At 49.5% G+C, this 24207-nt stretch overlaps 1 protein-coding gene across 2 annotated transcripts in view; it reads right to left on the minus strand.

Annotated features, from left to right (window-relative positions):
- The window catches only part of MVB12B (multivesicular body subunit 12B), a 150343-nt gene that overhangs the window by 120625 nt on the left and 5511 nt on the right, over positions 1-24207 (minus strand). Inside the window, exons 1-2 of one of the 2 annotated variants that reach the window (XM_037159983.2) lie at positions 22114-22667; positions 16596-16718 (exon numbers count right to left, since the gene is read on the minus strand). In XM_037159983.2, coding sequence (XP_037015878.1) covers positions 16596-16718; positions 22114-22149 — 159 coding nt within the window. In that variant the 5' untranslated portion in view covers positions 22150-22667. Of the gene's footprint in view, positions 1-16595; positions 16719-22113; positions 22668-24207 lie in introns of those variants that run through there. The other variant, XM_053667714.1, reaches the window with a different exon arrangement.

Raw genomic sequence — 24207 nt, forward strand, 5'->3', positions numbered from 1 at the left:
TGTACAGAAAATGTTTGCTCACTCCTATTCTAGACCATAAAACTGAGTTTATTCTCTAATGACATGGAATCAAGTAAGATGTTAATAACATAAATATACCTAGAAAACCCCCAAATACAGGGAAGTGAGACAACACACATCTAAATAACACGAGTCAAAGAAAAACTCAAAGGGGAAATTAAATAGTATTGTAAATGGCATTAAAATTAAATACAAAATGACAAAATTTCAGGGATGCAGCTAATGCAGAGTTTACAGGGAAATTCATAGCATTAAAATGTTTATATTAGAAATGAAGAGAGTTCTGAAATCAATAACCAAAACTTCTGCCCTGGCTGGTGTGGCTCGGTGGATTGAGTGCCGGCCTGCGAACCAAAGGGTCGCAGGTTAGATTCCCAGTCAGGGCACCTGCCTGGGTTGTGGGCCGGGTCCCCAGTGGGGGACACATGAGAGGCAGCCAATCGATGTTTCTTCCCCTCCCTTTCTCTCTCTAAAAAAATAAATAAAATCTTTAAAGAAAAATAACCAAGACTTCCACCTTAAAAAACAACTAGAACATTAAACCCAAGGTAAACAGAAGAAAGGAAATAATAAAGAGAAAACAGAAAAATCAATAAAGAAAAGAAACAAAATCAATTGCTGGTTCTTTAACAAGGTCAATGAAATTGACAGAAGCCCAGGCAGGAAAAACGAGAGGCCGCACCTGCGATCACCCTCAGGCATGAATAAGAGCGCACCCTACGGCCCTAGACACACCGACAGGGTAAGAAGATGCCGTGGGCTGCTGTACGCCCAGGCAACGTAAACGGAAAAACCCCTGGACAGGCAGGAATTTCCAAAGCTCATTCAAAACTACATCATTTGAATAGCACTATATCTACATAAAAACTTGAACTGTTGTTAAAAACCTACCTAGGTCCAGGCCCAGACAGCTTCACTAGCAAACTCCACAAACATTTAAAGAAAAATAATTTTGACCCTATATTAAGTATTCCAGAAAACCAATGAGGAAGCCTTCCCAACTCCTTATATGAGACCAACTTTAACCTAATTCCCAAACCAGACAAAGATGTTATAAGAAAAGCACAAGTCAATCAATATTTCTCATGAACATATCACAAAATGTCTTAGTGAAACCTTACCAAATCGAATCTAACAATAAATGAAAAGGCCGTGTATTATGTCCACATGGGGTTTATCCCCGAAATCCAAGTTTGGTTCAGCATGGAAAGTCAATCAGTGTATTTCCTCATATTAAAGGACTACAAGGGAAAAGTGATATGATTGTCACAATACATACACAGGTAAAGCACGGGACAAAACTCAATACACATGTATGATAAAAACTCTCTGGAAGCACACTTCCTAAGCTTATTAAACACTATCTACCAAAAGAAACAGCTACAGCCAACACTGCATTTAAGCAGTGAGACACTGAGGGCTTTCCCCTGAGATCTGGAGCAGGGCAAGGGCGTCTGTTCTCCCCGGTTCACCAGAACGGTTACTGGGCGTTCTGGTCAGTGCTGCAGGGCAAGAGAAGTGAATCAAAGGGCGTAGAGAGTGGACGGCAGGAAGGAAAACTGAATACCATTTACAAGAGCACCAAAAATATGAAATGCTTAAGAATAAATTTGGCCAAATACCTGTATGACTTGGACGCTGAAAACTGAAAAAGACTGATGAGAAAAACTGAGGAGGACTTAAATAAATGAAAGGCCATAACATGCTACTTGGAAATAATTGAAGATTCAGAGGTAAGCTATGAAAATAACATTTAAAAAACTCCTGTGCTCTACTCTTTACCCCGAGTCCCTAAAATCTTCCACATTTCCTTCTCCTCTCTTCCTTTCTTCCTCTATGGAATGAATATATATGCATTTGTACAGTTATTTATATGCTACATTCTTCACGCAGATCAAGAGGCACATGATATCCATTTGTCTCATTAGCGGTGATATTAACCAGTAACTTGCTCGAGGTGGTATGTGTTTGATTCCCCCCTTTTACTCGTTGCAACTAATAAGTATTTTGTGAGAGATACTGTGAGACTATATAAATATACTACTTCTCATAAAATTTTCACCTAGTTGTTTTGACATCTCGATGTATGTTTTAAGACCAAGAAGAAATTGACAGATGTGACTACATAAAAACTTCATAAGATGAACAATAATCAACAAACTTTGATACTAGAAACAAAGTGGAAAGACAATGACAGACTGAGAGAAAAATGCCTGTAATGTACACAAGAGCCAAAGAATAAATGGAATAAAGGGAACCCTACGAATCAGTAAGAAAAAGCCAACCAAAATGAGTCAACTTTGAAAACAGAAAATTAATAGAAAAAATACAAATGGCCAATAAACATGAAAACTACCAATAACAGAACAGCAAATTCACACAATGTGCTCCTAGTTTGGAAAAATAAAAATAAGAAGACCGATGTAAACAGTGACAGTAAGAATGAGGGTAAACAGAACCTTTCGGGTACCATTTACTGGGGGCTATATATAAACTGGTAAAGCATTTTTGAAAAGCTAATGGTGGTAACTACTAAAATTTACCAGGAACACACACCCAGAGACATGTGTGCAGGAACACTTATCACAGCATTGCTTTTCTAAAACCAAGAAAAAATAAATAAATTTCCAATAGCAGGGCAGTGGCTAACAAGTTGCAGTGGAAAAAGAGCCATTAGGAAGAAGGAGGTTGATGCGGGAAGATTTCCTGCACACGTTGTTCAGGGGAAGAGGAAAGAGGGAACATCACGTAGAGCACGTGCATTAGTAATAACAGCAATGATACAATAATAGCTACATAGCTCAAGGTATCGCGAGTTACTGTTTCAAGCACTTGGTGAACAGTGAGCTCATTGAATCCTCCCCACAATTCTAGGAGGACAGTTCTGTGAATGATCTCCACTTTAGAGACAAGGAAACTGACGCTGCACTAAGGGGTAAAGTGCTTTGACCAAGGTCACACAGCTCGTGCATGGCAGAACCAAGGCATGAACCGAGGTAAGAGGGCTCTGCTTTTGATCACTAAACCGTACAGCCTCTCTCTTTGCATATATATAAAGGTATTTGCAAAATCATAGAAAAGGGACTGGAAGGATATAGACCAAACTGTTAGCAATAGTTATCTGTTACTAAAACAAAACCTTACTTCACAAAAAAACAACTAATTAATGAATGTAACTGATTGGTAGGTCCCCTGGAGGTCTGATTACTTTAAGAACCAGAACAGATTCTTCCTTCTGGTCTCCTCTCCCTCACCTGGGGGTCTTTCACAGGTTCTTTGTCCCCTTCAGCGACCTCGATCTCTCGATAATACAGCTCACCCCCCACAGTTCTCAGCTCCAGCCACAACCCCTCTTGCCCGTACGTACCATCCCTCGTGCGGACAGTCTCTGAACAGATACTTAAACGTGGACCACAAAAATTGAGAAAGGTGGCCTGAAGCATGAGCCGTGCAGAAATTAAGGAGTAACTGGCAAGTATTTTATAAGCATGCGGTAGCATATTTCTTCCATGTACACACAAGGCTGAAACGCAAATATTTAGGAAAGATTTCTGAGAGGCTTAAAGGTAAACAGATTCTCTTGTTAACCCTGAGTTAACATAAAATTAAAGCAAGCCAGGGCTTACACTTCTAGGAATACGGAATAAGATATACTGTTTCCTAGTCCTTCCACTGAAAACAAAACAACAAGAAATCCTGGACAGTCTCTGAAAGAAACGTAAGTGGACTCTGAAAGGTAAGAGAAGAAGGCAGGCAGCTGGGGACCTCCGGACCCAAAGAGCAACAGTGTGGTGAGCTCCCTGGTTTCCTGGTCTCTCCCCACGTATCCCGGACCTGGAGCTAAAGGCATCAGCAACCCTAGGAGCAGCAGCAGACACAGACCTCCCCCAAAAAGCCCTAACAAAAGATTGCTTTCTCTAGACAATAACAGATCACTTAGCCAGTGATCATGCCAACCAAACACCATAAAAACACTGTGGCCCCACACCCACCATGCCAGTAAAACCGGAGTAGGGGGGGCTGGACGTCCACCCTCACGAGGCTGCAACAAGACATCCCAACACTGCTGACAGGATGGTGTCAACTAGAGACCAGGCCACTCACCCCCACCAGGCAGTTACGAGGCTCCCCCCTCCCCCTTCCTCTCTCCAGGGGAGCGGTAATGCAGAGACCTTGGGGAAGGTCAGGACTTTCATCATGCTCTCTAACAAGGCCACCTTGCCAACCTGGTGATGTCAGCAGGGTCCACAAGGGGAGCCATAAGGAAGCACTCCCACCACCACCCAGCAGGGACAAAGAGCCCCGTGTTTCGGGGGATCGACAGAAGCTAGGTGGGAAAACTGAATTCCTACCGCTGCCTGGCAGTAAAGAGATGGCGCGCCCTCCTTTTCCTGCCAGAGCGATGTCAGAAGAGGCCACTAGAATAAAAAGTTTAAATAAGACCCAGAATCTCATCATGTAATATGTACCTGCAATCCCCAGGTTTCAGTCAAAACCCACTCATGAAGGAAAATCACCAAGAAACAGAACGGTCTCAGAATGAACAAGAATGCAATCTACAGCGCCAAAATCAGGATGACAGAGAGGTTAGAATTATCTGGGAGAGGCAGGGGGGAGCCTTCACAGCAGCCATTGTGAAAATGCTTCACTGAGCAATTATGAACATGTTTGAAACAAAAGAAAGTCTCAGCAAAGTAATGGAAAATATAAAGAAGAACCAAATTGGAATTTTAGAAACGAAGACTACAGTAACTGAAATAAACTTAATGGATGGGCTCGGCAGCAGAATGGAAAAGAGAGAAGAAAGAATCAGTGAACTGGGAGATGGAATAGAAATGACCTCACGTGAACAGAGAGAAAAGAGACTGAACAAAAAATGAACAGAGCCTCGGGGAGCTGTGAGCTGTAACAAAAGACCCAAGACCCCTTTCATCGGAGTTCAAGGAGAGGAGGAACAGGGTGAGGCTGAGAGCTACCTGAAGAAATAATGGCTAAAAAGTTCCTAAATTTAACAACAGACATAAATCTATAAAGTCAAGAAAGTAAGCAAACCTCAAACTTGATAAATCCAAATAAGTCCACACCAGGGCACATCATAATCAAACTCCTGAAAAAACAGGACAAAGGAAAATTTCTGAAGAATTGAGAGTGGAACGACACTTTACTTATAGGGAACAGCGGTTCGAACGATGGCAGATTTCTCATTAGAAACCACGGTGGCCAAGAGGAAATAACACAGCATTTTTCAAGTGCTAAAGGAACTGCCAGCTCAGAATCCTATGTGCAGTGAAATATCCTTCAGAAATGAACAGGAAATAAAGACATTCTCAGACAGGAAAACTAGGAGAATTTGTCACCAGCAGACATACTCTAAAAGAACTGCTGAGAAGTTCTCTAAACAGAAAAGAAATGATTTTTTTTAAAAAGGAACTTTGAAACATCAGGAAGGAAGAAAAAAGACATGTTATATAAAAATAGGAGTAAATGGACTTTTACTTTTGAATTTTTCTAAATTATGTTTTATGGTAGAAGCAACCATTGTAACACCGATACGGAAATATTTAAGACAATTATATTACGAAAGAGGGAGGGCGGAGGGGCACCGGGGGGTGTTCTACACGTTGCTCAAACTAGTGAAGTGAGAGCACCAGATACACACACGTGTGCTCACACACATATGATGTGTGTGTGAAGCAACCACTAAACAACCACTAAACACGCTATACAAAGAAATATATTAAAAAAAACACTTAGATAAGCCAAAATGAAACTCTAACAAATGTTTAGGTAACCCACAGGAAGGCCAGGAAAAGAATACTGAAAAACAAAACAATTAAGACAGCACAGAATAAACAGAAAATAGAGAATAAAATGGCAGGTTTAAGTCCCAACATATCAATAATTACATTAAATATAAGAGATCTAAATACACCAATTAAAAGACGGAGGTTTGCGGAGCAGCTTTAACCACGTGATCTAACTGCACTCTGCCTACAAGAAACTTATTTCCAGCATCACGGTATGAGCAGGTTGAGAGTAAAAGTATGGCAGAAGATACATCATGAAAACGCTAATCTAAAGAGGAAGCAGGAGTAGCTATACTGACACCAGATGAAACAGACTTCACAGCTAAGATAATCACAAGATAGAAAAGGGACATCAAACAATGACAAAAGGGTCAGTACGCCAAGAAGACAGAGCCGCCCTAAACGTGCACGGGCCAGACGCAGTGCTGAAAACCGTGGGCAGCAAAAACTGATACAATGAAAGGAACAAAAGACAATACCAAAATGCCGGTCGGAGACGTCACTGCTGTAAAACTGACAGAGAAACGATACAGAAAATCAGCGAGGACCCAGAAGAGCACTGCAACCCTCCCAACCAAGGGGACCTAATCTGTGTTTTAAAAATCTCACTCAATAACGGCCAAGGGCACAGTCTTTTCACGTGACCGTGGAACATATGCAGAGACAGACCATTTCACGAACCATAAGACAAGCCTTGGCCCATTTTTAAAGACTGAAACCATACAGAGTGTGTCCTCCAATCACAAGGCACTCAAACTAGACAACAATGACAGAGAGATTGCTGGAAAATCTCTAAATGCCTAGAAACTAAACAACCCAAAGGTCAGAGAAGTCTAAAGAAAAATTAAAAATACACTGAATGGAACAAAAATGAAAATGAAATGTATGGAAACTTGTTGGGAATAGCTACAGCAGTGCCAACAGAGAGATTTACAGCACTAAAATTATACATTAGGAATCAGAGAAAATCTGAAATAAATAATCTAAGCTCCTACCTCAATAACCCACAAAAAGCAAAATGAACCCAAAACCAGCAGAAGGAAGTAAATAACAAAGATAAAAGCAGAAATCAATGAAATTGAAAACAGAAAAGTAGAAAAGAATCAACGAAACAAAGAGCTGGTTGTTCTGAAATGGTTGATAAAACTGACAAATTTCTAGAGAAACGGACAAAGAAAAAGAGAGAGAAGACACCAACGATCAGGATCTGAAACAAAGAATATTAGAGACTGTGCAGACATCAAAAGGATAAGGAGGGAATGCTACAAATAATTCTGCACATAAATTTGGAACTTTCCGTCCAACCCCATCCTCCAGTTCCAGGTTGGGAAGAAGACTGTTATTTAAACCGATCACCAGTGACCGATACTTTAATCAGCCATGCCCGTGTAATGAAGCCACCCCAAAACCCCCGAATGATAGAATTCTAGGAGTTTCCAGGGTGGGGAACTCGGGGACATTCAGGGACAGTGGTGTGCTGGGCCAGACAGCCTGACAGCTCTGGTCCTTTCCACACACCTTGCCCTGTGCATCTCTTCCAGCTGGCTGTTTCTGAGTTGTATTATTTTATAATAAACCGGTGATCGAGTAAGCAAAAGGTTTCTTTGAGTTTGTGGGCACTCAAATTACTAGAATCGAAGAAGGAGGGTCACTGGAATTCCTGATCTACAGCCAATCAATCAGAAGCACAGGTGACGGGTTGGTCTTGCAACTGTCGTCTGAAGGGAGGTGGTGAAAGTGTTATGGGACTGAGCCCTTGGTCTGCGGATTCCGACGCTGTCCCCAGGGGACGGCGTCGGAACTGCTGACCTGTAACACACCCAGGACGTGTTGGTGGGGGCGCCCTCCCCATATGGGAACTGGGTCCAGAACCCTTTGAAATATGAATTACCATCTAAATTCCAGCAATTTTTTATAGATAGACAAGATTATTCTAAAATTTATATGGAAAGACACAAATGAGCCTGAGTAGCTAAAATAATATTTTAAAAGAAGAATAAAGTGGGAGACATCATTGTACTCAATTCCAAGACTTACTGTGTGGCCTCAGTAATCAATACCGTGTGGTATTGGCAGAAGGCTCGACCCGCAGAGTGGAGCTGAGCAGACAGCCGCCCAAAAGTGCCCGACGGACCTCTTCTAAGGGTTTGAAAGCAATTCAGAAGGAAAGCCTGCTTCTGCAACGAATGGTACCAAGCAGCTGTTCAACAGTGGGGGTGGGGGGTGGAGAACTCTGACCTAAGCTCACACCCCATGTAAAATTAAATCAAAATGCACCAGCCTTAAATGTTAAATGTAAAACCATCGCACTTGTAGAAAAAACAACAACAGGAGGGAGTCTTCAGGATCTAGAACGAGGCTGACGTGACAGCGGAAACGTGACTGAGAAGTGGACACACGGACACTTGGACTCCATGAAAACGTTCAACACTGGCTCTGAAGAGGGCCCCGTTCAGATAACAAGACAAGTATGGACTTGAAAAAAAAATTGCAAATCACAAAATCAACCAAACACTCATAGCAAAATACATTTAAAAAAATCTCTTAAAACTCCACAGTAAAAATTCAAACAATTTAATCAGAAAAGGAGTAAGATATGAAGTGACATTTCACTGAAGATACAGAGATGGCAAATAAGCATATGAAGAGATGCTCACCATCATTAGCCACTTGAGTAACACAAATTAAAACCAACTGAGCTCTCACTGCGTACCTATTAGAGTGACTAACAAAAAAATACTGACAATTACAAAGGCTGGAAAGGATGCGGAGAAACCGGATCGTTCCCCCGTTACTGGTGGAAAGTTTACAGCTGCACAGGGAAGTAGCTGAACATTTTCATGAAAGAACTAAATATACAGCTGCCACATGACCAGCAATCACTCCTGGATGCTCCCCCCCGCCCAGGAGTGAGACTCAGGAACAAACCTGTTCGTGAGCATCTACAGCAGCCGCATGCACAGCAGCACCAAACGAAACAACCCAGATGCCCTTCGGCAGGTAAAGGGTTAAGCAAATCTTGGTACAGGCTTATCAATGAACACTGTACGGCAATGAAAGGGAAAAAATTATTGATGCACACAACAGATTCTCCAGATGAATCTCCAGAGAATAGTGATGAGTTTTGGGTGGGGGGGGAGGAGAGGAATAATCCCAAAAGGCTATATGCTATGTGTGTGATTCCACGTCTATAACATTTCTGAAATGACAAAATTACAGAAATGGAGAACAAATTAGTCATTGTCAGTGGTTAAAAAGGAGTTAGCTAATCCCTAGAGACAGTAAAAAAATTTACCTGCGAGCACCTTTGAATAGAAACCAACCAATCCTGAGCACCTATCTCCATCCGCCTCCCTGTACCGGGCTCCTTCCATCCGGGACACTCTCCCGCTTTCCTAAATCAGTCCAGGCACCTGACCATTAGAGACCACAGCGTGGCCCAGAGCCCGCTGAAATTATTTCAACCAGACGGTCCTAGGTTGGCTTCGCCTGCCTTGCCCTGCCTTTCCTGCAGAAGCCACAGTGCGGCTGCTGCCCCTGCTCTCCCCTGGCTCCCTCTGCCTCCTGCCCCGCCCCGAGATCCCCCTGTGGCCCTGCCTCGTGGGATCCATGACAACAAACTGTCTTTCCAGTGGAGTGGTGTCCTGGTCTGTCGGCCTTACCACACCTGCATAAAAATACAAGACCCCAGGTCCATTTAAAAACAAAAGTGTTCTGTGTCTTCACCGTGTGCACGTCCGTGCCCAGGCTGTGATCTTGTACTAAAGTTTGCAAGTTGTTCCGTGGGGGAGAAATGGGTAAAAAGGTAAACATGGTCTCCCCGCACGACTTCCTAAAACCCCATGCAAATTCTGCAATGATCTCCAAAGAGAAAATCTATCTGCAAAGAAGTGAAAGTAAAATGAAAGCGGGCCCCTCATCTCTGCCATTAATCCAACTAATCGAGGTTTCACGGCAAGCGGCTTTTCCAATAGTGAACAGGAAGTTGCAGCGAACAGGAGGAAATGCCGGAACATGGCATTGTTCCCCGTGGGTCCTCCCCACTTTTCGAATGAACCCACGGTGGAGTAAGTCCTTATTGTGGTCTTTGGGTCAAAACCAGGATTCCTGGTGGGGAGCGGGAGAAAGCCAAGGAGGCAACTTTCGCCGCTGTTTCTGACCGAATCGCCCTAGGCAGCCGGTGTTTGCTCCCCGCCTGCCTCCTGGATGCCAGGACTGTGCTGAGCGCGGGCAGTCACGTGCATCCTCCCTGGCACGCTCCGCTCCCGGAGTGGGGGCTCCGCAGGGCAAAGCGGAATGGGCCGGGAAGACACGAGACTTACACAAAGGGCTGGTCATAAAACCGCTTTCCTTCCGAGTTTTCAGTAAATCTCAGTTTAATGTGTGTCCTCGCAAAACTAAAGAGAAGAACACCTGGTACCTTTTACCAAAACAAGCTCTGGTTCTGAAAATAAACCACTGGGTGAGGCCGGATTTAGCCTGCGCTTATTCCTGAACTGGGAGTCAGCCCTGGACGGCGGAGCCGTGTGGGGAGGTAGAGGCGAGCTCACGAGGGGCAGCTGCCACCGTCCTGGCCGAGAGGAGGAAGGGTGGTCTTCCCGCCCTGCTCACCCCCTTCCCCAGCTTCAGCTTTCTGGACACTCACGTGACAGCTGTGACCAGACTGGACATAGGAATATGCCCCTCATTTTCCACTTGCTACCTACCTTATTTTTAAAAATAAGATGTCGTCTCCATCTTTACATGCTTTTCATGTGATCTTTAAAATATCTTGACCACTACTGAAAAACACCAGCTTGCTTGAATCTGCATGTAGAAGATTTTTTTCTCTTACTGTTTTGGTGAGTAAAATATAGGACCTCACTTGCAGGTTTGGGATTTTAAAGACATCCCTCTCTATGTCCTCTGGACAGAGCCCACAGGTCCAGAAGGGGGCCGATCTCCCCTAGCACCCCCAAAGCCCTCCCATGTGACAGTTCAAGCATTGGAAACTTCCAATTATTCAGAAACTCCCACATACATTTAGGGCCTATATAACTTATACAGCTCCGGCAGTCTTTAAGAAATGTCCTGTTGCCTAACCAGTTTCAGAAATAAACAGGAGTATTGAGAGTAAGGGCGATGGAGGGTGAGAGAGAGAAGAAAAGAAGAAATGCAAGTGGAGACTTCTGGGGTGACTGGTCCACGTGCTGCCTGGGGCGGCTCGGGCAGGGGTCAGAGGCCTGAGCAGAGCTGGCTTCCCAGCAAGAGGAGGGAGAACCAAACCAACACGGTTTCCTGGCTCCTCTCCGTGGCTGGGATGCTGAGCCGTCCGCCCCCTCAGGGGCTGAGCTTCATCCCACGGCCCCTCTCTCCTGTACTGCCAGCCCCCCTCACCTCGCCGCTGGTTCCCTCCCCTGAGCAACTAAACGTGCTCATCACTTTCCACCTTTAAACAAAGACACCCAGACCTGCGACCCCGCGTCACCTTGAGGTGCCACTTCCTGGAGCCTCCACCTTGAAAGGCCACCTGCACTGCCTCCTATCGTCCCCTCCCATTTCCACTGGACTCTTCAAGTCCACTCCCGTCTTGCTTCTTCTGAGCCTGCCACCAAGTTCACAGCCACCTCCACCTTGCGGTCTCATTTCACTTGCCCTTTAGACAACTTTGAACACAAAGGACCATCTCTTCTTCCAGAAATAATCTTTTCCTTCGGCTTCTTAGTAATTTTCCACCTGCCCCTTTGGATGCTCGGCCCTGGTCACTTCCGCGCGCCTTCTTCACGCCCATCCTTTATCGGTGACACTCTAGGACACTCGACACCTTGTCTCCTCCAGTTCCACACCCTCTCCCTGGACCAAGTCAGTCTTGCCTGGTCCCTGCTACGTGAGGACGATGCCCAGACCTCTCTCCAGACCTCCGACCTGGGGCTGCTCCACGTTTCCACCTGGACGTCCCACAAACACCTCAACCTCGGCGTGTCCAAACCTGCCCCCTCCCACCCCCGCCTACCTGGGGGCCTCTGTTCCTGTCCTGACTGACAGCATCGACACCCACCCAGCTTCCCAGCGAGACATGCTGGTATAACGCTGGTCCTGCCTTTCCTCACCTCTGCACCCATCCCCCGACACTGAATCTATTTTCCTCCCTGAAGGAGTATGTGCTCCGCCCCTCAGATCAGCCGCTTCTTCCCACGTCCACTGCTAAGGGGCTAGGCCGCCACCTCTCGCCCTGCACCAGCACACGCCCCCAAACTCACGCACTCGCCGCCACCGTGCCTACACCCTCTAATCACTGCCCTTGCTGCACACAACGGAGCAAACCCCAGAGAGCAGGCACCCCAGAACCGCTGCCCCTTCACGCCCCTGACGGCTCCCGCTGCCATTGAGTAATGGCCAGATGCCTTTGAGAGCCTCTCAGTGCTTGGTGGTGACCTGGCCCTGTCCTCCCGTCCATCCACAGCTCTCGCCTTTCACCTCATGGGGCCCAAGCTCCTAAAACACTGGGATTCCCAGCGCCTTGCACAAAAGTAGGTAGTCAGTAAATATTTGTGTCACAAATACATGAATAAATGAATGAATGAGTAATGTCAGGAAAAGTGGCACCATGACTCTATCTGAACTGGGTTGTGAAGGATGAGTAGAATTTTACCAAAACAACAGGAGTACAGGAACCTCGGAAGTACGGAAAAATATGGGAAGCTTAAGAATCCCCCACCTGGATGTCTGGGAACAGTCACCGAACTGGGGTGGTTACTCTGTCATTTCAGGGCCCCTGTGACAGAAAGACTCCGGTGTGCAGGATAGGGTTTCTCAGGAAGGGAATGGGGGACTCTTAGACTGTCGTGAGGAAGGAGAAAAGGTCTCCCAGCCCCCTTGGAGGCTGGGACTTTCGGGGGGGGGGGGGGCTGCAGTTCTGAACCTGGCTCTGGGGGGGGGGGGGGGTAGGGCAGAGGCTGGGCAGAGGCTGGGCAAGGCGGGGGTGGGGGGCTGGCCTGGGCCTCAGCAGCCGACATCAAAGCTCTCCGGGTTTTGCTCCCGCATTCCCATCATCCTCAAAGCTCCAGAAAAGTCTCGTTAAAAGTACCTCTGGTCTCAGCTGTTGTAGGGGAACCACGAAAGGTCACGGAACGAGGGACAGCAGCATCTACCCAAGTCAGGGCAGGTGAGCGGGGGGAGTTTGCCTGGCCAGTGAAAACCGCGCAGCTGGAGAAGCCTGAGCCCGTGTGAGGCGGTGCCCGGGAAAGGCTCAGGGAAGCCGGAGGACGGACACCAGGGCGGTCTCCGGGGACAGAAGGGAGCGGTGTCTGGAAGGAAGCTGGAGGGGCTCCTGCTGTCGTGATCCGGGGTTCAGCAAGAGAAAAGGATGGGTCTGCAAAGCCAGGTGTGAAAGATAAAAATGGCCTGTTAGGACTTCCCTTCAAAGGACCTACCACGATTTTATTTTACAGGCACCCGTGGACTCACTCCCTTGTCCTTCTCCCCTTCCGGACACGGGCAGCACCCGGGCGGGCCGGTGGGTGCCTGCACTCACCGCTGCCTCCCCGGCATCCAGCTGGGGTGTAATAGGCGCTCAGAAGCAGGCTGGATAAGTTAAACATTTTAAATGAAACCACTCTGCAGTGTGTGACTATTCTTTCTCTGTATTGTTGGCTTTTTGCTTTGTTTTTGCCCCTCAAAAGAATATCAGCATGTACGAGTATGATCCCAAAAAGGGCATTATCAACGAGAACTTCCCATCTGGAAAAAGCAAGTCGCCTCACACACACAGAACTGGGGCTCTAGCCTCTGGGTTGGGAAGAGACAGAAGAATTTTCAGAAAGGCAAAAGGACGGTCAAATGGGGGGACGTACTTCACTGGAAGGACAAAGGGCTGCACCCAAAATGGTCCTTGGTAAGGTCCGCCTGACGCCCTTGGACGCGCAGCTTCCCAGGGGGACGTGGAAGTCACGGGTGGATTATGTGCGGAGAAGTTCCAGAAGGGACTGCTTCTGTGGCATTACAGTCACCGAAAACTGACCATTCACACGTGACGGGAGAGCATGGACGACCTTGGCACCTGCGACAGCCATTACACCAGGCACTGCGGCGTCACAAGGACACTCGAGACCCACCCACCCTGGTGGCAGGGGGCGCCGCCACCAGCCACTCCGAGGCCTGACCGTGTGGCCGTGGGGCAGCAGGAGAGGCCGTTTCAGAGAGTACAGCAGACGTTGGGGCAATAAATGGAGGAGCTGTTTCCCCAATAACCCTCAGGCCCGAGCCTAAGACACTGCCCCTGACCTGCAGAGAAGTTGCAAAATTACATTTTAACAAACAAATGTTTGGCATCTTTTACTTTCAGGAGCAACTGAGCCTTTACTCATTAGGAAGCCACTGCGCTGGCCAGGGTCAGCCGTCCATCTGGGGTCAGCCGTCCATCTGGCTCCTGCCTCGCAGGGCTGCGCGGTCACAGTGCTTTACTGCGGCTACGCAAGGGGATGGGTCACTCCCATAGCAGATGTGACAGCGAGAGGTCTCGTCGCAATCCGCAGCAAGGTGTCCTCGGCCACAGCGGCTCTGGCCAAGCACCTCCGCGCCAGACGCCATAAAACACCTTACATTTCAGTGTGAAGATGACTTCACACAAAACTCCAGATAAAGGGAATGGGGAGCCCTTCTCCCCACCCCCTACCACCCCCCCTGCCCTTGAACTCAGGGTCAGACCTCTGGAGAACCAGATGCTTATCTGGAAGAGTCCAGCGGTCAGTACGGGAGATGTCTCCACGCTCTCCCTGGAAGGGCTTGCGGAGGGAGCTGGGCCACGCTCCATCCCGGCGCGAAGCTGGGTAATTGCCAGCCTGACCCCGGCAGCCTCTCGCCCTGTTCACCCCTCACTGTCGTGCACGGTCCGGCGCATCATGAGATGTGCTTATTAATTTTACTCGCTTGACACCGCGCTCTTCTGCCCTGAGCGAGATGTTAGGAGAAAATGATAGGGATAGATTCTGCTCCTGTCAGGCCTGCCGAGACTTCCGGAAAACCAGACTGTCACAGGCCATCTGCCGCCACTGGCCAAGCATTCAAGATGACCCCAAAGGTACAAGCAGGAGTAAGAGGCACAGATCAACTGAGAGCAGGACAGCACGAAGGCGTGAGCCCCGGGCCCTGGTGTGAACCGCCTGCAGGAGCCCTCCCGGGCAAGCAGCCCAGGGGCCGGTCCTTGGAGCGAGCGCCCGGCCGCCCCGCGCACAGGCTGTGCCGCTTCGTGTCCAATTCATCAAAAGACATTTTGGCCTCTCCGATCGCTAACACTTTTATTAGCTTCCCCAAGAGTTTTATGGCAGAAAGCCATACCTAATGATTCTATTTTATAGCAAGTTATACATTCAAGCAGCACTTTGAAGTCAGGCAGCAGGTAAGACTCAAACCTTTGTCAAAAAAGATTCCCGCGTTCTTTCACTTTTAAAATGTTTATAAGCTTTCAAACAGTTGGGAAAGTGATGGGGAACACTTTCGCAGGCCTCTCCCTCCTCACACAGGACCCAGCGCTGGGCTGACCTGAGACACGCGGCACCTTTCTCAGCGGGGCTGATTTTGTCCATCACACCCGTCCTCCGCCTACGGACAGTTGGCAATTTCTGGACACAGTTTTTGGTGGTCTGTCTGTCTTGGGGGCTCGGTGCCACTAGCATCTAGGAGGTAGAGGCCAGGGATGCTGCTGAACAGCCTAGGAGCGCAGGACAATCCCACAGCACAGAAGTATCTGATCATCTGCCCCCTGATGTCAGTGGTGCCGAGGCGGAGAAGCACTGCCTGGGGGGCCCCCTGGACCAGGCCTTGTCCCCCACCCCCCACGATGCTCAGGACATCACACACTAATCTAACACGGCAGCGAGTTCTCAGTGCTGGCTACTAAGGACCTCATTCTTTTACTCTTACGTATTCTTGGTACACACTTGTGATGAACAAGAATGAAATCAGCCATAAACCAAACGAGGAAAGTGAAAATAAGACCACTTCGGAATCTCTGAACACAGTACTGAACCCTCCAAATGTTACTCTGCATTTTTTTCAAGCTCCAGCCAAATCGGAATTTATCTATTGAAACAACAAAATAACCGATTCCAGGCACCGGTACCTCTGAACTCCATGATGTCTGCTGAAAAGCAAGGCGAGGTCTCCGCTAAGCAGTGGTGGTGGTGAGTCCCAGCAGGGACTTGGGGGAGGGGTGGTCCTGACCCACGGCCCCCACGGAGGGGGAGGGGCTCTGCCACTTTGCTTCCCAGGGCGTGGGTTCACCTCATCAGCAGAGTGGACATAAAGCTGCTGGCCCCCAACCTCACAATGACTGTGAGCGCTACACGAGTTCCGGGGTGGGAGGCGGCTCTGTGAGCCGCACGGAGCTGTGTGGTCCTAGTGCAATGCAATCAGGACACTTACACACGTGGGGCAGCCGATGACAAACGCCAAGGGTCTTTCAGCCTCTTGAATCCTTTTCATGAAATGTCACAACTAGAAGTGACTGGAAACCACCTGACCCGTCCCCTGAATTTTGCAGAAGGTGACAATGAACCTCACAGAGGTTGAACGACCAGGTTCTGGGCAGAGCCTGCACAGGCTTGGGTGTCCTGACCCCCAGTCCAGGACACTCCCCGGGGCCTGCCCAGCCGGGGCTTCTCCCTCCCTGCCGCGGTTCCCAGAGGGAAGGAACACTCCTTACACCCGAGGCTGGGAGGGCCTCGAGCACAGGAGGTAACTGTCTGTGGAACCCGTGAACAAAAGGTACAAAGCAGCACCCTGACTTACTACGTCATAGCCTGTCGGGGCTCGGTTCCGAGAGGCCACCACCCCCACGCCCGTGATGGGGTCCATCGACGTCTCTGGCAAGGCTTCCGAAAGGTCTTTGACTTCAGGCATGGTGGATGGGTCCTGGTTCCGAAAAGGAAAAAGAAAGCACAAAATTCAAACTGAGCGTTTAATGTGAACAATGCGAAGTCTCAAACAGACAGGACCAGACTCAGCAAATGCCCTGGGCTCAGCTCTGCGTGTTCCCTGACGAAAGGAGCCCTGACCTTGCCTGACTCTTTCCTCAGATCGAGAATTCAAAACATGCCTGGCCCTACTTGTCTTGAGGCAGCTTTGAACGCTGAGCTAGCCCAGCTAATGAGGGCTTGTCCCTTCTCTGAGTAGGTCATTTTAACTCAAACCCAAAAGCAAACCATTCTCAAATCTCCCATCCAGCTGCCTGACTTCTGAACAGATGCCAGAGGATTCTCTGAGGATAAATCAGAACCACCTCGCCTTTCTCTCCCTTACACTATTTCCTGACGGAGGGGCGGTCTTCCAAACCCTGGGTCTCCACCACAACCGCAGGTGGACTGCTCAGGAGGCAGAGCTTTGCAAACAAAGGCCGGGAAGAGGCGAAGGGACGGTGCTCGGCCCAGGCTCCAGGACCGTGAGCACGCAGGGAGCCACGGCACTGACGGTTACACAGCTGCTGTGACAACTAGGGGTCACGTGAAGGGAGGGCCTGCATGCACACAGTAGGTGCCCAACAAAAAGCAGACGAGGCTGGCGGGGTCTGGGGCACAGGGGTCCAGCGTAACTGACCAGAAACGTGCTGGGTGCCCCTCCCGAGAGGACTGGCAGGCCCCCCGGTTGTGTTTAATCCCACAGGTCGTGGGCATTTACCCAAAGCTGAACACTAACAATGACCGTAATTCTTGCCAGGCACTTTGGGAGAAAGGGAGGGAAGTGGAATTATTATTCTGCAGCTTACTCTGCCTCTTGATGTGACCAGAGGAGACGAGCGGTATATAGACAGCACTGGGCTTGGGCAGCCCGAGTGGCAGTGCACCAGAAAGCAAATGAAGGTAACACCTTATGTAAATGACTTTTAGTGCTTGTAAAAGGACAAGCCTCGAACAAGAGCACGTTAAATTCCACCTCCTTCTGCAGCAATTAAATTCCACTGGCTGCACGTCTTGCCAGATCTCTCAAGGCTGGTTACTGCTTCTAAAGCAAACCAAGCACCCCACCTCACTAGGCAGGCAGGAGGGATAGTCTCGGTTCTCAGTCCAGAAGCAGAAAAGGCAGAGGCTATTAAAAATGACTGTGCCTCCTAAACAGGAACAACCAAAATGCCCTGTGCAAGTCGCCCATGTAATCGGCCCTCCCCAGACCCCACAGAAGGCTCCGGAAACAGACTCGATGCAATGGAGCCAAGACTCCACTCCAGGCACTTCTTAGTCTGACAGCGGCCATACTCTCGGCACCTGTTTATGACAAAAGCCAAACTGAGTATTGTTTTACTTAATTCTACTCAAAATAAGCTTCTGGAAGCCCAGGAGAGAGACCAGGAAACCACGATGCGTTGCTGCCTCATCTTCTGGTTTCAAATTTCACTCACCAGGTGGGGCTTATCTACATTCAGGCATGGGGTTTAGGGCTTCTTGCACACAGTAGGCATAAAGAAAACACTGAGTGAATGAACACGCATGCACACCCCCAGTAACAGAGGTTTAGAATTAAAGATCAGCACCTGCCCGATCCAAAGCACACACTGATCAAAAAGTATCTTCACATGGAAAACCTTACTGGTAACATAACAATAACAATGCTGCAGTTTGCAAAATACTGGTACCTGCTGTTGGTTACCAAAATGCTTTGCAATTAACAACTCATTAACAGAATGTATGGATTTTGCCCGTGCTGAAATATCACGCTGTGAATTTAATAAAAAAACATGCGAGGTAAGTTTTTTTAATTATTAAGATAGCACTGCCTCTCCTATGTAAGAGAGAGGGAGGGGGAGGTAAGCATGGAAATAAATAAGACATGTTTTATTTGCTGATAGATTCACGTCCTTGGGTTGCAATATCCTCCACGAGGCACCAGTGACAATGGCTCTCTTTTGCTCTGAAGCACGCTCTCAAGTGCAGCAGGAGAAATTCGCTCTGAGAGCAAGGATGCTGCTCCCAGAATGCACCAGAGAGGCAGCCCAGCAGCAGGTTCCAAGATGGCTGCAGGCTGCCTCCCGCCCAGGCAGACAAAGGACTGGCGGCCTGTGCCCGCACGCGGTCGCAGCCCAGCAGCCTGCAGGACCGGAGGACGCACTGAGCCGAGCGGCACACAGAGCATCTCGCGCGGCCTCTTCTTTCCTTTGCCCCCCAGCTGCCGCACCCTGGGGATCAAGGCAGCCTTTGTGAAATACAGACAAATGACTCCTCGCTGCTGCACGGGGCTGAGGCTGGCGCAGCAGTGGAGGGAGCACCACCACCACCAGCAAAGGAAGCTTTTAATGAGAAACGCCCAAGATATCCATGGCAGAGGCAATCACTCAAAGCAGCTTGCCCTGAATTACATATTTTCTGACTGCAAATTACTTTTAACATCATCTCTACCGTCAGTTCAATTGACCTTCCTAACAAAAGGCCATTTATTAACTAGCGCTCCACGTTTCCCGGGCTGTGGTGGAGCCCCAAGCCAGGCGGGATGGCACTGCCTCCCAGTTCTCAGCTGCCCAGGGTCACAGGCCAGGCCTCTGTGAGGGGAAGAAGAGGCCATTAACGCTGGCCTTCGGAGCGGATCTGTTGGGGAGGGGAGAGGCGCGGGGGCAGGGTGTTTAAAGCCAACATTAACCTGTCTGGCAAGAGGCGATGCTGGTCTGCAACACGGAATTCCAGGGCCTACTTGCAACAACCCCTGGCTCCACCCTCGGCAGCTCCTCACCAGCATCCACCTCTCTCGAAACCCTAACTGTGCACAAACACACTGACACGCCTCCACTGCGTGGCTACAGAGCTTTACAATTCTCAGAAAGCTTTCTCAGGCCCTGGCTGGTGTGGCTCAGTTGGCGGGAGCGTCATCCTGTGGACAGAAAGGTCACCGGTTCAATTCCCGGTCAGGGCACACATCCAGGTGGCGAGTTTGATCCCTGGTCAATGCACATAAGAGAAGGCAATTGATTCATGTTTCTTTCTAACATCCATGTTGCTCACTCATGCTCTCTCTCTCTTCCCACCTCTGTCTCTAAAAAGCATTGAAAAAAAATGTCCTCTGGTGAAGATAAAAAATTTTTTTTTTTTTAAAAGCTTTCTCAGGGTCTGTCTCAATCAACACTCACTCTAAACCTGGGAGGTGGCTGGGCTGTATCATCCTTGAGTTAGCGGGGGAAAGAAAACCCTGAGGCCTGGAGTTCTCAGACATCATGCAGCTGGCAGACAAATAGGGCCTCTGACCCTCCTTCCCCAGCCTGGTCTGCTTCCCACAACACTGCAGAGAGGCCTGCGTCCCACCCGATACCGACTGAGAAAGCAGTTCCAACACTAATTATATTTAAAATGCCACAGCCCTTCGTCCTGTCGCCGTAGCCCAGTAAGTGAAGCTCGGGGAAGAAAAGTACAGAAAGATAAAAGTAACAGGGGATTAATTTCCCTCACACCTCAGTTTCAAGATTCAACATTTCCCTCATAAATAATTTACAACAATAAAAATGAGCTAAGGCCATGTTTGTGCAGGACGGAGGTAAATTTAGGCCTAATGAGGGAGATCGGAGCACTGCACAGGAGGGAACAGGTTGATGCATGGTGCGCGCGGGCCCATCGCCGGCACACAGGGGCTCCATCACCGACAGCCAGTCGCAGGGCCAACCAGGGGGAGGGAGCAATTTGCAAAACTTCGACCGTGCTCGCTGTGGCTGTGCCTCTCTAGTGAAAACCAAAAGTTGACCCAGTATTTCAGATGACAAGATAACGGATGTTGAAATTACTCAGAACTACAGGATGGAGCCAACTCAGACTAAGTGGGTTCTCAGCAAGTGCCAGGTAAGGAGCGAAGGCCATGGCGGAACCGGGAACTGGTCCGCTCTTGGGTGTGGGGAGAGCACAGCGACCTTGAGTCGGTTCTCTTAATTGAAGCTCGGAGGTCGTCTGGTCCCAATCCCCATCCCAATCTCTAACCCTGGTGCCCGGCCGCCTCTGCTGGATCATTTGCAAGTCCGGGGGCTGCAGCGCCTGGCTCTGCTTCTGTGTCCGCCCCAGGAGGATTTCTCTGCAAGGTGGGAGGGCGAGGGTGCACGCCTGTGTGTGCAGTGTGGGGTGAGGTGTGTTTTCCAAGCCAGGCGGATTTTTCCCCTGTCACGCTGGGTGGAAGAAAACCGCTTCCTGCCTCTGCCTGCAATGCCCGCAAACAGTGCCTGGGGGTGGGGGATGGGGGGGGTGCTCAGGCATTGCGGCACAGCACCATCGCTGTCCTAGCAGGTTCACAGAGGAATGAACTTTAACTATAAAGCCCCTTCATACAGACAGCACACTGCTCCCTTGTAGCTGATCAAAGACTTACTACAACAGTTTGCTTAATCCCTAAAAGTCATCGGAGCTGGGCTTAACTGATGCTGAGCATTGTTTCAGAATCAAAGGCGTGCCTCCCGGCCCCAGTCTGGGGGAAAACTAAGCTACTGTATCACAGTTGAAAACTCAGGGGAACTTTGATATCATCTCTGTTTAATTTCCCCAGCCCCGTGAGCCTGGGGTTTATCTCATTTTATCAACTCCTTTACTGAAATCAAAAACCAACTACCAGAGCTCAGACCTCTCACCACTGAGGCCCCTTCAGGGGTGTGGGGTGCGGGCTGAGGAGTTTAAAGATGAGGGGGGTGCAACAGCTGCAGGGGGCATGGGGTGCCGCCTTCAAAGGAGGCACAGCAGGAACCCCAAACTCAACTCAGCCTCCCTGCTGGCTCGGAAGCCTCACCAGCCAGCACTGCCCACCAGGGCTGACGGCATGACTCCAGCACAACTTTTCAGCAGAGTAATTTTAAAGTATTGGTGGAGGGGCTGGGTAAATTGGGCTACTGTAATTGAAACGACAAAAACAGTGGGTTAATTAAATCCCCACAGAAGGGCAACATTGCTATCAGCTTGTTTGAAACCCAAAGTCAAAGGTGCAAAAGACATAAAGTGTTGGCCCACAGCTCCTAGTTTGCAGGGCTGGGAAGAAGCAGTGGATAATATTTCACTCTGTCGGAAATGGCCTGAGAGCAGGGTCTCCGCTGAAAATGGCTGTCCCCCAGGAAAAGCTGCTGTTGTGGCCCGCAGCTCCGCCTGCTTCTCAGGGGTGCAGTGGTCTGCAGGAACCCACGCCCCTCTCTGTTGCCCCATGACTACTGGCACCTTTCTGCCAACACAACTTAAGCCAGGGACAGAAGGACACTGCCCCATCCCCCTAGGAGGAGGCCCACAGCCAGGCTCCGCCAGTGCACGCTACAACACACACAAACCCACAAACTGGGCCACCTCCGTGCAGCTGAGGTACAGAGACCTACCTCCTCGGGAGACTGCGAGCTGTGGCCAGAGTCCATGCAGCACCCAGGCAAACGGCTAGCTGGCTCTTGGGGGACAGTGTGCAGGCTGCGGTGTCACTGTGGACCACAGGATAGCATCAGAGAGCATCCTGGCGCCTCCTGCACTTGGGTCTGGACCACTTATCTAGCGAGCAGTCGGAAGCCCAATCTCTCCGACAGACGCTGTGGAGTGCGGTCCGGTGGCAACAGGCCACAGGCTACCAGGACGGCTGCTGAGATGCCGGGAAACGAAGGCGAGTATTTCTCCAAGCACACCTACATCACCAGGGATTTTCCAGCTCAGGACTAACAAAGGCGAGCACTTCCTTTTCTCCAGTAAAGGTCTGTGGCTTCCAATGGAAGAACCTGGTGTACAAACGCATCCACTCCATCTGACCTATGATTACATTTATAGTAACCATTTGATGACCAAACAAATTCCCTAAAAAACCACGTGAGGCAGGCCTGGGGTTCAGGCGGTTGCAGCCCAGTACAGTGCAAAGCTAGATCCGGGAATTCACTCTCCAAAAATAAATCCAGGGTCAAGTTCCACAGCACTGCAATGGCCAAAGTCCTGCCCCTTGAAAGCCTGACTCTGCAAAACCAGGGCTCCTGGTGCAGGGAGGGGGGTTGCGGGGGAGGCCGTGGCTCGGCATTCTCCAGTGCACTGCGGGCCCTGCACCCACTTGCCCACATTTACTATAAACGAGGTCATCCCTGCCCACTCCCTTCAGGTCTGGTCTTGGAGCCATACTGCTCCCTGGAGAGAAGGAAGAAGGACAACCCCAACAGCAGGCAGATGCCCTGCCAATGAAACCATCCCAGGAGGCCCCGGGAGCAGTGCTTCCCGGATGTTAACTGACACAGATGAGTCATACCCTTGCCCTAATGGCCCCAGTGTCTGCAGAGAAAAAAAAAATGCCAATGTCATCTCGATGCTGGACAAATGGGCTCCAAGGCCAGAATCATCGGAACACACAGCTTCGGGTGAGTCAGGCGTGCCCCGTCACCACCCACCCCTCTGAATGTCACATGGGCGTTGAGAGTTTCTTTCCAGACATTCAGGAATCTAATCCTTCTACCTGTGTGCTGATGACTTCCAAAACACCTCCCCAGCCGGAGTTCCCTCCAAGGCTCAGGTATGTATCTGGTGTCTCTCAGCACCTGCACGTCCCACTAACACCTCAAACTCGCTGACCTTGCCATCCTCCCCCAGAGCATCTCCCACCTTCCCAGAGCCTAATGGGACCCGGCACAAAGCCGTCGGTCCACGGACATTCACGGAGAGCCTCCGCTGGGCACTGAGGGAGGGCGTGTACCCATGAGGACAGAAAACCTGATGCTCCGGGTCGGGAGTTCCCCGATCCTAGCAGGAACAAGAGCCATCCAGAGAGCTGGTTAAAACAGAGATTCTTGAACCCACCCCAGAGAACAACTCAGTGGGTCTAGGAGGGAGCCCGAGAAGCTGAGTTTCTTGCAAGCTCCGGGGGGGGGATGCTCAAACAGCTGGGCCACAGGGCAAACCTGGAATACGTGGCAGCCATGTCTCATCAGATGCTTGATGCCTGAATGAATGAATGAACGAACGAACGAATGAATGGAAAGAACCCGACGGCAATCACCCGGGAGGGACAGCCTCAGAGTGAGTCCCCCAGTCTCCTCTCCCTCCACAGCACAGCCCACTTGACTCCTTCCCTGTGATGCCCACCCCACCCTTCCAAATCGGGGTCATGTCTTCTGTTCTCCCCGAAACTTCCCCAACTGCCCATCCAGGCAGGTAGGTGCTGCCCCTGAGAATCCTGATGTTGTCCAAGGACACGGTCTCAGCACACACAGGTGCACACATGACCTTATCTTTCAGGTTCAAATGCACTTTCCCTGAAAGAACATAAGTTGCACGAAGGGGTTATGCCTGCCAGTGCCTGGCTCACAAGGGTACTCAGTAAGTAGCCATCGATAGATAGACGGAAGGACAAATGCACGAAGTTCCTGTCATCGTCTCAAAAAGGCCCATGTTTCTTTGGACTCAGGAGGGCGCACAAGGCAACCCCACACAGGACACACAGTAGCGCCCCA

This window comes from Artibeus jamaicensis, unplaced genomic scaffold (assembly GCF_021234435.1).
Source record: "Artibeus jamaicensis isolate MK-2021 breed Jamaican fruit bat unplaced genomic scaffold, CSHL_Jam_final contig_471, whole genome shotgun sequence".
NCBI lineage: Eukaryota > Metazoa > Chordata > Mammalia > Chiroptera > Phyllostomidae > Artibeus > Artibeus jamaicensis.